This window comes from Xiphophorus maculatus, chromosome 2 (assembly GCF_002775205.1).
Source record: "Xiphophorus maculatus strain JP 163 A chromosome 2, X_maculatus-5.0-male, whole genome shotgun sequence".
Lineage (NCBI taxonomy): Eukaryota > Metazoa > Chordata > Actinopteri > Cyprinodontiformes > Poeciliidae > Xiphophorus > Xiphophorus maculatus.
Genome location: NC_036444.1, coordinates 3,534,968 through 3,549,756, shown reverse-complemented (window position 1 = coordinate 3,549,756; position 14,789 = coordinate 3,534,968). Strand labels below are relative to the sequence as shown.

Genomic DNA, 14,789 nt, shown 5'->3' with positions numbered 1-14,789 from the left:
TCACACTGCACTGTCAAACCAACCAAACCCTTTGAAAAACCTGTTCCCCTCCTCGCCTGTGGGGGCATTGCACCAAGAACCACTGAAACAAATGACACAAAAACCTCAGAAGAAGACACTGAACTGAAGGAAAACGGAGTCGCGTCAGATTCTGGTAGTTATAGGATTTCTATTTTGCTTTTGGTAAAAGACCACAAAACATAGCACCCGCTAACGCTAGATTCGCACGTTTGTTTTGGTTGTATTACCCAGAATGCCCTGTGTTTTAGTCGACTTGCTGCTTTCTTAAGCAGTCTCCTGTCTACTTAGCATTCACATATACATTCAACCTGCATCAGAATTAACTTTAATGGCGGGCCAGAGTTTGGTTTTTTGGTCTGTATGAGAGTTTGATTACATGTTCACGCCTCCCAAATAAATCGGGCTTTGTAGACAAACGAACTGGAGTTCGATTAAAGTGGACTAAACAGGACCGAATGCAGCCTTTGTCTCAATGAAAATAATTTTAAATTAAAACCTGGCAGTGGTGTGAATATTTTGGAATTTAAAAGTAAGATATTGGGTCATTTTGGAGCAGGAACAGTGAAATCAGGCTTGTCACAAGAAGCATCGTTGTGTTTAAAATAACAAAAATCTGTTCAGAGAAGTGAGTTAAGCTCTAAATCCGTATAAAAACTTGTTTCTGTACCATTCAAAGGCATTGGAAACAGTGAATAAAATCACAACAATTTGTTGTAACTTGATAGAAAGTGAGGGGATTTAGACTCCCTTAAGAGTCTAATTCTTTTAAGATATTAGACTCTTAAAAGAAGCAACATCAACATTTGTCAATACAAATTCCAAATTCTTACTGTGCAAACTGTAAAAATACACAAAGATGTAAGTTTCTTGTGACCCACTGAGCAAATATTTAGTTGTATACAACTAAAACATCAACATGCTAACCCTTTTTAATTAAAAACATCAAATATCAGAAGTGGTTTCCTCATTTTCTTCCACAGGACTATAATATTCTGACCATTTAAGAGGAGAAACCCACATTTCTGCTGCAGAACAACACAGATGCACTGAGCATGCTCAGATCGACTGGAGCGCAGTGAGGCAGGTAAACACAGAGCGAGAAGGTTCGACCAGAAATCAGCAGGTAAAGCTGTCTGTTGATTGGAGGTTTGCCTCCTGGGATCATGTGAGCGTGTTTACACTGGACTCTCATCTAGTCTAAATAAATGGGGCAGAATAATAAAGCCACACATCTGCTTTCTGTCTGCAGTGTTTTATCCATTACTGTGCTCTGATTTTTATATTACAGTCACAAGTTGCAAAACTGGAAGAAAAAAAGTTCTCTCTGGATCTTTACAATAAATTTAGCACTCTGGGTGTTTCCTATATTTATTTAAAAGAAAAAAAAACATGAATAATGATTCTTATTTACAGTTGCAGTTTTGAAAATGGATTCAAGAACAGTAAAGCACTCCAACAACATTAAATCTTACCAAGTATTTTTGTCTATTTTTTTGTGCAAATACGTTATTACACTTTAAATAAGACAAAACTACCAAGTACCTTTTCAGCAACATATAGAAGCTTGTTTAGGCCAATAATTCCTTAATATTGTATTTTTTTAAAGTACAAGTTCCACTGGCAGATTATTGTACTTATACAATGGAAAAAAAGGTATTAAGTGAAATAATCAAATATTAAAGACTGATTTACTTAGAACAAATTCAAAACACACTTCCAGAAAATGTAAAACTAGAGGCAGATTTTAGCGCTGTCAATCAGTGCGGCTGTGCTGCTAGCTATGTTGCAGCTAGCAACCTGTTGTGAATGCTAAGGCTAGTTAGAATAGCCACCGATGATGGCGGATAAATGGTTTTCCTGTAACTTCAAGTTGTTTCTCCAACATGTAGCAGCGCAGACATGAGGTTGATTGACAGCACTGAGACCGGCCTCCTGGCTCTGATTGGTTGTTTTGGTTGACAGCAAAGCGTTTCTTCAATAGTAGCTCAGTGAAGAGTTCAGTCTTTTCACAAATTACCTTTCTCATAAACTGTCACGACATGGTGGCAGTTTTGTCGAATATGTTAAAAACACATTTTATAAAAGTTACATACTGCAGCTTTATATCAAGGTTTAAAACCCATCTGTTTATTTCATGAAATATAACAATGCCACTAATGTATCAGGATTCAACACCAAAAAACAAGCAAACATTTTCCATACAAAAACAGAACATTCAGTCCATTACGGTTTTAAAGTTTGATGTTTATTTGGCGATTATTAATAAGTGATTGATCACAGCGGAGATTAATTAGCTAATATCAACACCTGCTCTACTGATTTTCTGTGAGCGTGTTAATATGTGAGTTTACTTATTTTCCCTTTTATTATTTTTTTAAACTGAACTGAAACACACTGAATTCTGCAGCACATCCACATGTCAAAGTGTCAAAGTCAAGCTAGCATAGCTGACTTACTTTCCTCTCCCTTGCTATTTTTTTTAATTAAAACTTTTTCCTGACTTTATTGTCTAGTTGTTTTAGAGTTGACATTTAGCAGCAAAGAACTGTGTCCCTTTTTCTTTTATATATCACGGACACGTTTACGGTCTAGCTCTTTATGTTGACAACTTGAAAGCTAAAACCAATGCAAGTCATTGTCAGTGAGCAGGTTTCTGGATTTTTTGTGTGTGTATAAGGACTGCACAAAATAAATATCCACAATTCTTTGGAATATTTCAGCATCTGGTGTTTATGTTTCTGTATTATAAAGGAGTTTCTGATCGCAGGTTGTTGACCTTTTTGTCACACCGTGCAGCAGCAGCAGCTTTATTTTTCCTGCTCCTCATCATTTTGCGATGCATGAGGCAAGGCGGCTCAAATCTAATAGGTTCGCTTAAAACACACTTTTCCTGGCTTGAGATTAATTACCATATCCTACTGCTACTACGGGTGTATTTTTGAAGTGTGGCTGCCATTAAGTGAATTATCGCCTGTCTCCGGATCAAGTGCTCTGATGAAATAATCAAATTAGAAATGTGAAGCACGGCCTGTAATCTGATTTTTCAGGAGATGATTGCATTTTGTTGACAAGACGTTGGTAGATGTGACGGTCGCTGGCTCGAGACTGCCAAGTGCACGGCAAGGTTGTCACGTCCCGTTTGAAACAGTCATCCAGCCGACTGCAGCGAAGACAGAGACGTCTGAAAAAAACACAAAACAGCTGCTTCTGTGTTTTATCTTGAAGCTGCAAACACATTTGTTAAAGCTTAAACTTTGAAATTTCAGCACAATTTAACGTCATTAAATGATAATGAAGACCCACAAAGGCAGCCGAAGTCTGACTGAGAAGCTCCTCACACAGAGGAATACCTTCTTAGTTACAACAAATTTTTGGATGAAGATGTCCAAATTCCCTTCACAGAAAAATTAACCAACTTTCTACAGTGGCCCTGACACTCTGTTGTAAGAACCAGCGGTTAGGATGTTGGGTTACAGTATGTCTCCACTTGAGACCAGGTGTCAAACTCAAGGCCTGGGAGCCCAAACCGGCCTGCCATAGCTTTTTATGTAGACCTATAGACTCCAGATGCCAAATTACATCAATCAGTCCCTTCCAATTGCGGAAAAATCAAGAGATCCCTGCATTTTTAGACGTTTTCCACTGTATTGATACATGCTAAGCTATATTTAGTGTTTGGACTATTAAAATAGGCAGCTATAAGTATTTTCAATTGTCTACTTCTCTGTAGACTATTGGGTGTCCAGCACTATACCTCAAGGATTGGTGACCTGCCAGTTTTTGATAAGTTTCTCCTCCAACAAAGCTGATTCAAAAGGTCCAAATACCTTCTCAGCTTGTCTGAAAGTTCTGCACAAGCCTGCTAATGACTCACCATTTGATGCAGGTGTTGAACGAGAGTTTAGTCCTTTAGGACGGATTTTAACTCACTTTTATGAACAACTATGAAGCTACTACAAAAAAACCCTTATAAATGCGGGTTGAGTCTTACAGAACCACTTTGTCCTGTTGTCTCTAATTTGCATCGATCCCCTGCCAAATGCAACACAGGTCTGTTTAGTTTAAAAGGTCCGTTAAGCTGAATTTGTATTGGCACCTTGCTTTATCAGGACCTATTTTAAGCTCTGGAACACGTCCTTAAGTGACCCCGGATGAACTTTGTGTTCTGATTCACAAAAATGTTCATTTCTTGTCGGGCGGTGTACAGAACGTGTTTATTTTAGGTATGCTGCTTTTTGGTTAGGAGGAAGCACTCAGAGAAAACAAGCAAGCAAATCTCAGGGAAATCTGCTGTAAATATTGCATGACCTCCATCCACTATCGGCAGCAAAGTAAACCCACTCAGGAACAGACATACGCCATGCCTGAAACCAGACCATTAGTTCATATCTATGTTTGAAGCTTAGATGTTAAATGAAAAACCAGACCGAAGTTGTTTAAATCTGTATGAAGGATCAGCTACAACATGAACGATGAAGACATTTCTGTTGCATTCTTCTCTCTCGTTTGAGCTTTTAGATATTGTCTCGGTTTTTATTCATAGGAGCATGTATGCTTTTTTATGTTGCTGTTATTAGATGAGAGGATTTATGAACATGTTTCATCACTTTCTGTGACTCCTGTGCGCCAAGACGCTGCTCAGCATCACACCAGTTATTATATCCGTGACAAACAGAGGAAAAAATAAGCAAAGCCTAGTCAAGAGGGGAGAAGGAATGGATTTATTGCAGTTTAGATACACTACAAAGGATGATGAGAAAATCTGTTATTGTGGATTATTCATTTGTTGGGTGACTACTGTGGCTTTGCAGAGAAATTGTTGTTGTTTCTAGAAATAGATTTCGCTGAATCAGAACCCAAGAGGCATGAAACACCCTGAACAGTCCATTGGAAGATAAGACTCTTTTCACACCTGACTCAAACTGCAACATTTGTTACATTTTCAGCTTCTCTTCCACACCAAACTATTTGCTAAACCTGTTCCCCTCCTCACCTGTGGGGGCGCTGCACCAAGAACCACTGCAGGAAACGGCAGGCAAACCTCAGACGACACTGTGCACAATTTCCTTCTTCATGCAATGTAAATAATGAAGTGCCATCAGATTTTAGCGCTAGTAGGGTTTCTCTTTAGTGGAGCCGCGTCTTTGCCACTTCGGTGCAAGTAAAGTGAAAAACTTTAAGAGAAACAAACACCAGATGCAGAACAACGCTCAGATAATCCAGTTTTCCACCAGCATTTAAATGCATCATTTACACATAAATCTATGAGCGTCTTGGTAGCATGAAGAGTCTCACTGGCAACATGGCCTGTGTCCGTGTGGTTTTGTTCATGTGTATGAAGCGATTCATGCACATTGCATTCATTGGAGCCATTTTGAATTTTATCACGTTTGTGAGGTTGGAGGTAAAAAACAAACCCTGTATTGAATTGCATTCTTTGTGTAATTTGTAATTGTGTGTATGTGTAGATGTACTGTGTACTTATAATTTCTTGATATTGGTGTGTGCTTTTAAAAACACATTTGAAAGTTACCGAAATCAAGCTCAAAATGTTTCTTGTGGTTCACAAATAGCAAGAAACACAAGAAACAATACTTGAGTAAGTATTGCTTTACACTTATACTTACTCAAAGTTACATGCAAACAGGCTTAGACAGTTTATAAACCCAGTACTGCATACGCACAGATGTTTTGAGCCTATTTTCTCTCCATACCTTAGACTCAGAAGTTTAATTTGGTTGTATTTACCAGAATTATGTAGTAATTAGTTACATTTACTCAATTATATTTACTTGAGTAACTTTTTTGAAAAGAAAAATTACTTTTAGGAGTATTACATTTGCTGTACATTTTACTTTGAGTAATTTCATTATGAAGTATCACTACTCTTACCTTCTGGATTTTCTACCCACTGAATGAAAAACAAACATGTTTGAGCCAAAAAATTCACCAGACACAGACACACACTTGCAGCTTTTGTTAAAGTTTCTTAAATCTTTTTGTTGAAAGAAACTGACTTGAAAAAATTTTCTTTTACTTGATTTTATTTTTTTGTTACTTATATAAATTATTGTCATTTACTTAAGATACTCAAATTAACTTTATAATTTGTTCTACCTGCTTATGTAATTTTTAAATATTAAAAGATTCATAATTTGATCAGGTGCTCTGTAGGCCCTGAGTAGACTTTTTATAAAATACTTTTTCACTCTTAAGTTACTTTTTACTTGAATAAAAATATGTTGAAGCAGCAGGAACAGAACCCATTAAAGGTAAAGGAAGATTAAACTGGCCTTGCATGTAAGAAAAAAAAAATTATGCTCGTTTTGCTCACATCAAACGAAATAAAACATTTTTTTAGATCTGGTTCATTGTGGGATGTTTCTACAAATGTAGATCATAAAGAAATCTGTCATAATTGGCTGATATTTTAATGTATTTGTGCAATCAGCCATGATTTGTATCCACAGATTGTTCGTATCCACTCTTTTGTTTGTTGGGGAGATTTTTAAACTCGAATTTTTTAATAAAAGAAATTGTGTAAACAAAAGCAATATACATTTCAGCAAGGCCACAATCTCAATGCACAAGAATAGTAAAATGATTTTCAGTGAGCAAATTCAAAATGCAAAAAGCAGATTTTATTTAACTTCTGCAGAAATATAATATTTCCTCTCCCACATTACTATCATTCTCAGAAAGAAAACGCTTAATTCCCAGTAGATTACTTTTTTTTTTAAGTGTTTGGCTTAATTTTATAAAAGAATTTGCAGAAATTGAGGGTTAAAAGGTTTCATCACACCTGAATTACTGTTTTCCAAAATCGCTTCCCCAAAAATGTGAAGAACAGATTCAACAGAGCACTGAACTCTCCTCTTGTTGCACTTTAAATATTTTTCAGCATCTCTCAAAGGACATAATCTTGAGCCAAGGACAAATGGTTTATGGTTCTGGTTTTATAGAAATGATTCAGATCCAAACTTTAAGGAATTACTTCATTTAATAAATAACCTTGAAGATCTTTTATAATCCTGCTGAAAAACACTATGCAGAAAAACAAAATTAAGAGAGAAAACTTTAACTCAAAGGCTTTTTCTTATTTAGTCACGAGATACAGAGACATAAATGCAGAACACAAACTTTTTTAAATTAATAAACCCACTTTTAGTCCTGATAGGGCTGGACAGCAAATCAATAACAATCACAAAATATATACATATATATATACATAACAACAGACACACAATAATACAGCTGATAGAATATTCAGCCAGAACCGCACAGCATTCTGGGTAATAGAGGCAGAAGAAAGACTTCAGCTGCTCAATTTCTTATGGCTAGCTAAGCTAGGTTGGAAGCAACAACTAACTTACTCACTCTTTGGTTACCTAGCAACGACCAGCTGGGTAAGAAGCAATTTCAAGTTCCCCCATCTTTGGTTACCTAGCAACGACCTGTTGAGTAACTTGCGCAGCAGCAGTTTAAAGTTTTTCCACTGTTCTTCATAACTGCTTAAAATAAAAAAAGAACAACGGCGAGAAGTGAAAACTGTGGATACAACAGGAAGGGTCACCCCACCAGTTTGGTAGTATTTCAAATATTTTAAACAATAAATGCATCAATAATTATCAGTATCGACTGATATGAAACACTTTTTTTGTGATAAGTTTTTCAACGATATAAACAAGATTTAATCAAAAGAGGAATGGAAACCCGACGAGTGCAAAAGATAAAAAAAATATAAAATAATTCCAATTTCCAAAACTTTCTAAATTTCCAAACTTTAATCTTCAAAAACCAAAAATTTGATTAATTGATAAGCTAATACAACGGGAGCCATGAAGGAGGATTGGATAGAACCTGCGGAATCACTGGTTGCCATGGTGATTCCCGCCTTTTCTGAAAGGAAACTGGAAGTGAATAATGTTGGGTGTTGTTTGATTTCCACAAAGTTGTTAACAGAAGAATGAGCCTGAATCCTTTACGGAAACTTAAATCATTAAATATCAGTCTGAGAAACATGAGTAACAAGCAGAAGCTTTTACATGATCTCAGCTGGAGCTGAATTCGTTTCCGTCTGCTGACAAATCGCTGAGCTGAATCTGAGACGAAGTGAAGTACAGCAGAGACTGCAGAGGAGCGTCTCCGGAGGGAAGCTGATTTTGACCTTTACCTTTTCCTCTCATTTCCACTCCAAAGCGCAGCGCGCGCGCAGAAGCTAAATTTCCCAGCGCTCCCAGGGTGCGACTCCTCTGTTGTTGCATTAATAGATTGAAATAACCCAACAGGATCGAATCGTATTAAGAGGAACTTTCACCTTGACCCTCCTGCTTCACACCTACCTGATTAGCTGCCATCGCCTCGTCTTCACCTTCGTCTGAATCGCCGTCTCTTCAAATCTTTCCAAGTTGTCACGGTTCTCTTTCCGGGTCCCACCGCCTCCCTGAGGAGCTGAAACACTGTGAGGTTTAATGGAGGTTGCAGGCGGATAAAGAGATGAATAAAAATCATTTAGAAAGCTGATGGTTCTTTGCTGTGTGGCTTTTATTTTTATGGCTCTGCAGCTTCATGCTGTTGAGCAGAAATAAGAATAAGAATCAAACCGTCAGCTGATCGGAATCCCAGAGGCTTCCAGGATGTAAAGGGATTTACGTTTTACACAGAAAACAGTCCGTTTAAAAAAGATCTATCATCCTCACAACCACAAATATTAACATGTTCTTCATAAAAACATTTAGGGCCACTAAAAGGATAAAAAAAATAATAATAAAATGGCAGAATTCTAAAAAAAAAAAAGTCCTATTTCTGAGAAGTCTAAGAAATATTATGTGAAAGAATTAAAAAATTTTAAATTCAGAAAAAATGGATTAGGGTTAGAATGCAACATATAATTCTGAAAAATGTCAGAATTACATTATTTGGCATTATTAAACGCGGTGAGAAACAGCTAAAGCCTTGCCTCTGCCTACATCCCCCAGCATGCTGTGCAATTTAGGATCGGAGTTCAGCAAATATTTTACAAATTTAATATTTTTTTTCTGAGAAAAAGGTTAGAATTATCAGAATTTTGAGAAATACATCAAATATCTGAGAAAAATGTCAGAAATTTGAGAAAAAAGTCAAAATTATAAAAATTCACAGAAATATTTTCAATTCTGAGAATCTCTCAGATTTTTTTGTCAGTGACCTTCATCCTCTTCTGTAGCCATCATCTTGTCAAAGAGCAAACAGTAACATCTCTGGTTATGTGATAATTTACTATAAACATGATGCTCCACAAGTTTCACCCAAACACTGTATTATTTCTATAATTATTGGACACCAAGTGGAAATACCATATCTTGGGGTCATAAAAACAAAAATACATTTTGTTCTCCCTAACAAACCTCTGAGGCCTTCAGGGAACAGCTGGATTAATAGAGATAAATTCAAAATATCTGTGAACTACTTTGAGTTCTGTCACCAGAAACTTTGCAGTTAAAACAAGAAAAAATGTAAAACGGTTCAGAGAGTGAAGCTGTTCCAGGGCGCCGCACACCTGCATACATTCCTATGTCTTAAAGAATCATATTGATGCTTTGTATTCATGCGGCGCGTTATTATTTTCCGCAGCCTCCCTCCTGGTCCCGGTGTGTCCGTGTTTGTGTACTAAAGGTTTTCATTTGGTTACGCGGCGTCAGAAGGGCCTTCCAGGGAAACCTGAGATTGGATCTGCCGCGCGTTCGAGGAGGGCGGGAAACAACATCAGTGTTCAGGAGGGAAAAGGTGAAAAATAACCTGTCATCACTTCTCTTCCTCTCTCATCCCGTCCTCCTTCTCAGCTCTGCAGCTTCGCCCGCCTCCCTTGTGCTCCAGCGTAAAACTCACCGGATCATTGCTGACTTTTAACCCCGAACAGGTGGAGTCGCTCATGTAGTCAGAGTAAATATTTATGACCATCAGCAGAGCAAACCTCCACCCAGCCATCCGTCTCCGTCCATTTACTCCAACGGTACCGGTCCAAAAAGACAAACCCAGTTCATTCTGAAGGGATATCGACCATTTGTTTACGTCTGGAAACTTCGCGCATGCGCACAAAGCTGGAGGGGAAAAAAGATGATGCTATTATTTACCGTATATAGCTGCGCTGCCAAACAAAGGAACAATCGATATATATATATATATATATATATATATATATATATATATATATATATATATATATATATATATATATAGATGATTGATTAAGTCTGGTGCGCCACCGCAAACGGAAATATAACGCAGAAAAAACGTTGAAAAACAGCGAAAAACCATTTGTTTTCTTCCTGCAAGTGTTTACAGTTAGAAGCAAAACGATGCAACTGCGTCCCTTTTTCTTTTCCATATCATGCATACATTTAATATTTAGTTCACCAGTTGACAGCATAAACTAATGGTACTCATCCATATCAGTCGATACTGATAATCAAGGTTTTTATTAGTATTGAAAAAATAACTCTGTGAACGCCAAGCTGACTGGAGACCGCTGGAAAAGAAGGAAGTGGAGTACAGTGCCGCATTCTGGGTAAATGCAATCAAAACAAACATGCTAGCTTAGCGCTGGCGAGATAATTGGCTTATTGTCTTTAGCCAAGAAAGAAATCCTACAACTGCTAAAATCTGACGCCACTCCAGTTTTGTTTGCATTTCATGAAGGAGGAAGTTGCATTTAGTTTTTTCCTCAGAAGTTTTTCTTCAGTAGTTCTTGGTGCAGCGCCCCCACAGGCGAGGAGGGAAACAGGTTTTTCCAAGGGTTTTGGATTGTATTGGCTGAATTTTTTTTTTTCTCTCGAAAATTTTTTATTGTTACTGTAAACATTTAAAAACATTACATTGTTGCAATTATTCAGAAATTTCTAAAAACTTACAAATTCATCAATTTAGGCTAAAAGAAGCTAAGAACAAGAATTATAAAATACAAAATCTCTGTGTGTTAAAAGTTGAGCAGGACCGGGGTGACTCCCTCCCAAGTCCGGAGCCGTCCCGTCCTTCCAGACAGCGCTTGGTGCTCAGAGGGGATCCCGCCCTAAAGCTCCTTCCCTCCTGCCTCACCCGGAGAGCCAGGCCGCCGCTGCTTGGACCTCTGCTCGTGGAGCGCCGGCTCCTTCGTCCACGGAGGCGCAGGCGATTCTTCTTGGTGGCTGTGTCCTTGGCGCGCCACCTGCAGCCCTTGAGGTTCCTCTTTTGCTGCTGCCATCCGGAGCACAGCCACGGGGGGCATCTGCCTGCGCCTGCTCACCAGCAAGTTTCTGGAGGTCCAAGTGGCGTCTTTGATGGTGGCTGGGGTGAGCCACATCTCAGCGAAGTTTTTTTTAGTCATTTTCTGCTGGCTCACCCCGTACAGCACTAGCTGTGCATGGAGGACCTCCCTTGCTGGCAAGTGTGGGAATTGCAAGGAGCCGGCCTTCGCCCACAGGTCCACAGCAGCGCTGCACTCCCACAGCAGGGGCCTCACCGACTCCGGCGCGCCACAACCGGGTCGGGGGCAGATGGACGTTGCAGACATGCCGCGGGAGTGCATAACGGCTCTGACCGGCAGGATCCCATGAGCCACCATCCATGACAGGTCCTGGAGTCTGTTTGGAAGGACGGGATGGCTCACATTGCGCCAAACGGTGGAGGCGTCTCCATACAGGAGGCCGCGCACTGGAGTCACTGGTTCCCGGTCCTGCACAACAGGGACAATAAAACGATTAGTTAAAATCTTGTTCTCCTCTCCTTCCAGTCTAAAATGTTCTAAAAATTTCCGAATAAAAGCATATAAAAGAGAAAGGTTAAAACCTACTGGGGTTCTAAAATCTCTTATTTTTAATTTTCTGTTTCTTTTTCTGTCTAAAAAGTCATACCTGTCTTGTTTGTCATTAAAGCCATAAATATTTAAGAGGTTAAAATCCTGTCCGTTAAAAGTCAGATTTGCTAAAAGTGCTCGTCCCTCTCTCACCACGGTGCTCCCCTCCACCAAGATGTGCGGGTTGTTTATTAAAATGGCCACGCCGTCATTTTTATTTTCGTTGGAGCCGCTCCATATAGACGGCCGTGGCCACAAGTCCTGCCACCGGGTGTAAGTCTTTAAAAACGGGAGTGAACATTCTTGTAGTAAAAACACATCTGACTGTACGGAGGTTAAAAAGGATAAAACACTCTGGGCTCTAACTCGCGACTTCACACTTCTAACATTGATGGTTGAGAAGGTGAGAGTCATGAGTATGATGGCTAAAATCACGTACGACATTTTAAAGGATTAAAACAAGACTAAGTTCAAACCACGTTAAAAAACGGGCGGTCATTAAAACAAGGCGGGTTCAGAGACTGTCCTGTGAACAGAGCTCTTCCTTCCCACATGGTGGTGCAGGTCGGGTTGGAGCTCCATTCCCCCTTCGGACTCTCGGTGTCGGCCGTCTTTCTAAAGCCGTTACCTTGTTTGGGTCCTTCGGGGTTGATTGGTGAGCAAAGTCTAGGAACGAGACCTCATTGGATGAGCCAGCGAGGAAGGCTCTGGATTCCTCTCCGAAAGAACCGAAGAGTTCCTCCAGCCTTCCTCTCTTCCCTACCTTGGGGGTAAGGTCGGGAGGTGACTCAGATGCCGGCCTCTTAGCCAGCTGGGCGTCGGGGAGGGGGGCATCATCGCTGCTGTCCGTCTATTCTTCCTCAGAGTCCGAGCTAGCTCCGCCTTCGGTTAGCATCTCCCCCCCTCACTGGATGTTTCGGTCTGGGGGGGGCTTCCTTCCCCTCCCCGCTTCCCGCCCTCTCCTCCTCTCCTCCAATCAGAGGACCTGGCGGGAGATTTGAAATTTCCGACCCAGCTGCTTCCACTTGCTCATTAGCCGTTTCCGTTAGCGTCTCTTTTCCTTTTTTCAGTTTATTTGCAAACGACTTTGGACAGTCTCTGAACAAATGATCCTGTCCACCACACAAATTACATTTCCGCCCGTTCATACATTCATCAAAAGTGTGTCCCACTTCTCGACATTTACCACAGAAAACTTTCTCACAAGTTTCGGCCAGATGACCATGCTCGCCGCACTTCCGACACAGTTTGGGTTGGCCTTGATAGTGAATGTAGCCTCTGTTCTCCCCCAGGACTATCATTGAGGGGAGATGCTTCAGGCCCTGGAAGCCTTGGGGGTCTTCCCATTGTTTAATGGGGACCCGCCAAGCACAGTTCCAGATGCCGTCCACATCCCGCACCTTCATAGCCTGGCCTCTCAGTGCAGTATCTACCCAGCCACATACAGATGTCTTCAGCACTGACAGTCTCATTGAACATCCTGACAATCACCGTTTTCAGGGAGTTGTCAGTCAGTTTCTCGACGTCAAAAGCTGAAAACTGGGTCTTAGCATTTTCAAACCGTGTCCAAAACTCCTTAAGAAGTGCGGCAGAGCAAAAACTTACGTCATATCCTTTGTTGAAAGGCAGGGTAAGGATACAATTCAGGTCATCTGGCCGAAACTTCAGCACCTGTTGGATTAGTTTTCTGGAAAAGTCCAATCTTGTTACTCTATTTTCTTCTTCTTTTTCCTTAAATAAAAATCGAACACTGTGGTGCCTCCGCATGCCGGCATGGCTAGCCGCCATGGTGGAGGCACCACCAGTTAAAGGTTTAAAACCTTTACTAAAACCAATAAATAGTTTAAAAACACCAATAAATACAAATAAAAGGTAAAAGATATTTTCCACTACTTAGTGGTCAATATCTCACCCGGGGACTAAATTTACTGAACCTCTAAATCAGTGGCAACAGCCAAGTCACAAAGACTACCGCTATCACCACCCAAAGGAGGGGACCGCTGTCTTAGCCAAAAGGCCGAGAAGCGTATTGGCTGAAAATGTAACAAATGTTGCAAATTTGGTCCCAGATTTAAATAAGTCTACCCCCTTTCTGCTTCCACTCAAGTATAATTAGCTCTTCTGGTTTTCCACTGGTTCCTTCTGTTGTTCTCTATCAATTCTCCATGTTTGTTTGTTGCTTTTCCTGGTTGCCTTTAATCAAGACGTTTCATTATGAAAATCCTCAGAGCCTAACCTGCTCAGATTACAAGCAGAACTAAATCTGACAATGAATCGTTACGTTTTATTGGTAGGGTTTGGATTTGTAGTGGTTTGCTTTGTTCAAGAGAGCAGGAAACACTGAGGACGGATGGAAGGTGACGATTAAAGGTGAGAGTATCGTGGGAAGCCAGAGGAAAACCAGGCAGATATTTAAAAAGCTGAACGAAATTTTCTATGTCTGGAGCTCAGAAAGATTTTATCCAACAACAACACGAGAGAGGATTTTATTCCTCATGTTTTTCCTGATACGTAGTAAGTGTGAAATGACATGAAGACCTTTAACTTCTACACTTCCTCCGATTGGGTTAACAATCCTCCGCTCGCCCCGATGAGGTTCGAAGTGGGCCAGAAACAAGAAGAGATGGCGTGAAACAGAAATAGCCGGACCTCCTGCGCCACAAGCTGCTGAAAAGGCAAGCGGCGGTTTAAATAGACCTGAATGGGAGGTGTAAAGTGGGCAGACAGTGAGAATCGCTGTAGTGCTCACCGGAGGAAGCCAGACATGTTGGAGAACATTTGGTACGCAGCACACCCGCAGAGAAACACGCAGACATGACAAAGGATGCTCACTTCTACTCTGAGACGAGATTTTCTGCTCCGAAGACAGCAGGCGAGGTTCTTCATCTCTAACAAGGTGAAGAGGACAAATGTATGACAGCATAGATAGAAAAAAGGAGAATATTTCTGCCAAAAGATC

The 14,789-nt window shown here is 40.2% G+C and overlaps 1 protein-coding gene across 1 annotated transcript; it reads right to left on the bottom strand.

Moving 5' to 3' along the window:
• Positions 1-10,855: 10,855 nt before the first annotated feature.
• Positions 10,856-13,236, bottom strand: LOC111611719. Its single transcript, XM_023349576.1, has 3 exons — positions 12,739-13,236; positions 12,459-12,680; positions 10,856-11,710 (listed from the first exon to the last, which is right to left on the bottom strand). The coding sequence occupies exons 1-3, from the start codon at positions 13,234-13,236 to the stop codon at positions 11,069-11,071; spliced, it is 1,362 nt and encodes a 453-aa protein (XP_023205344.1). The 3' UTR covers positions 10,856-11,068.
• Positions 13,237-14,789: the final 1,553 nt, after the last annotated feature.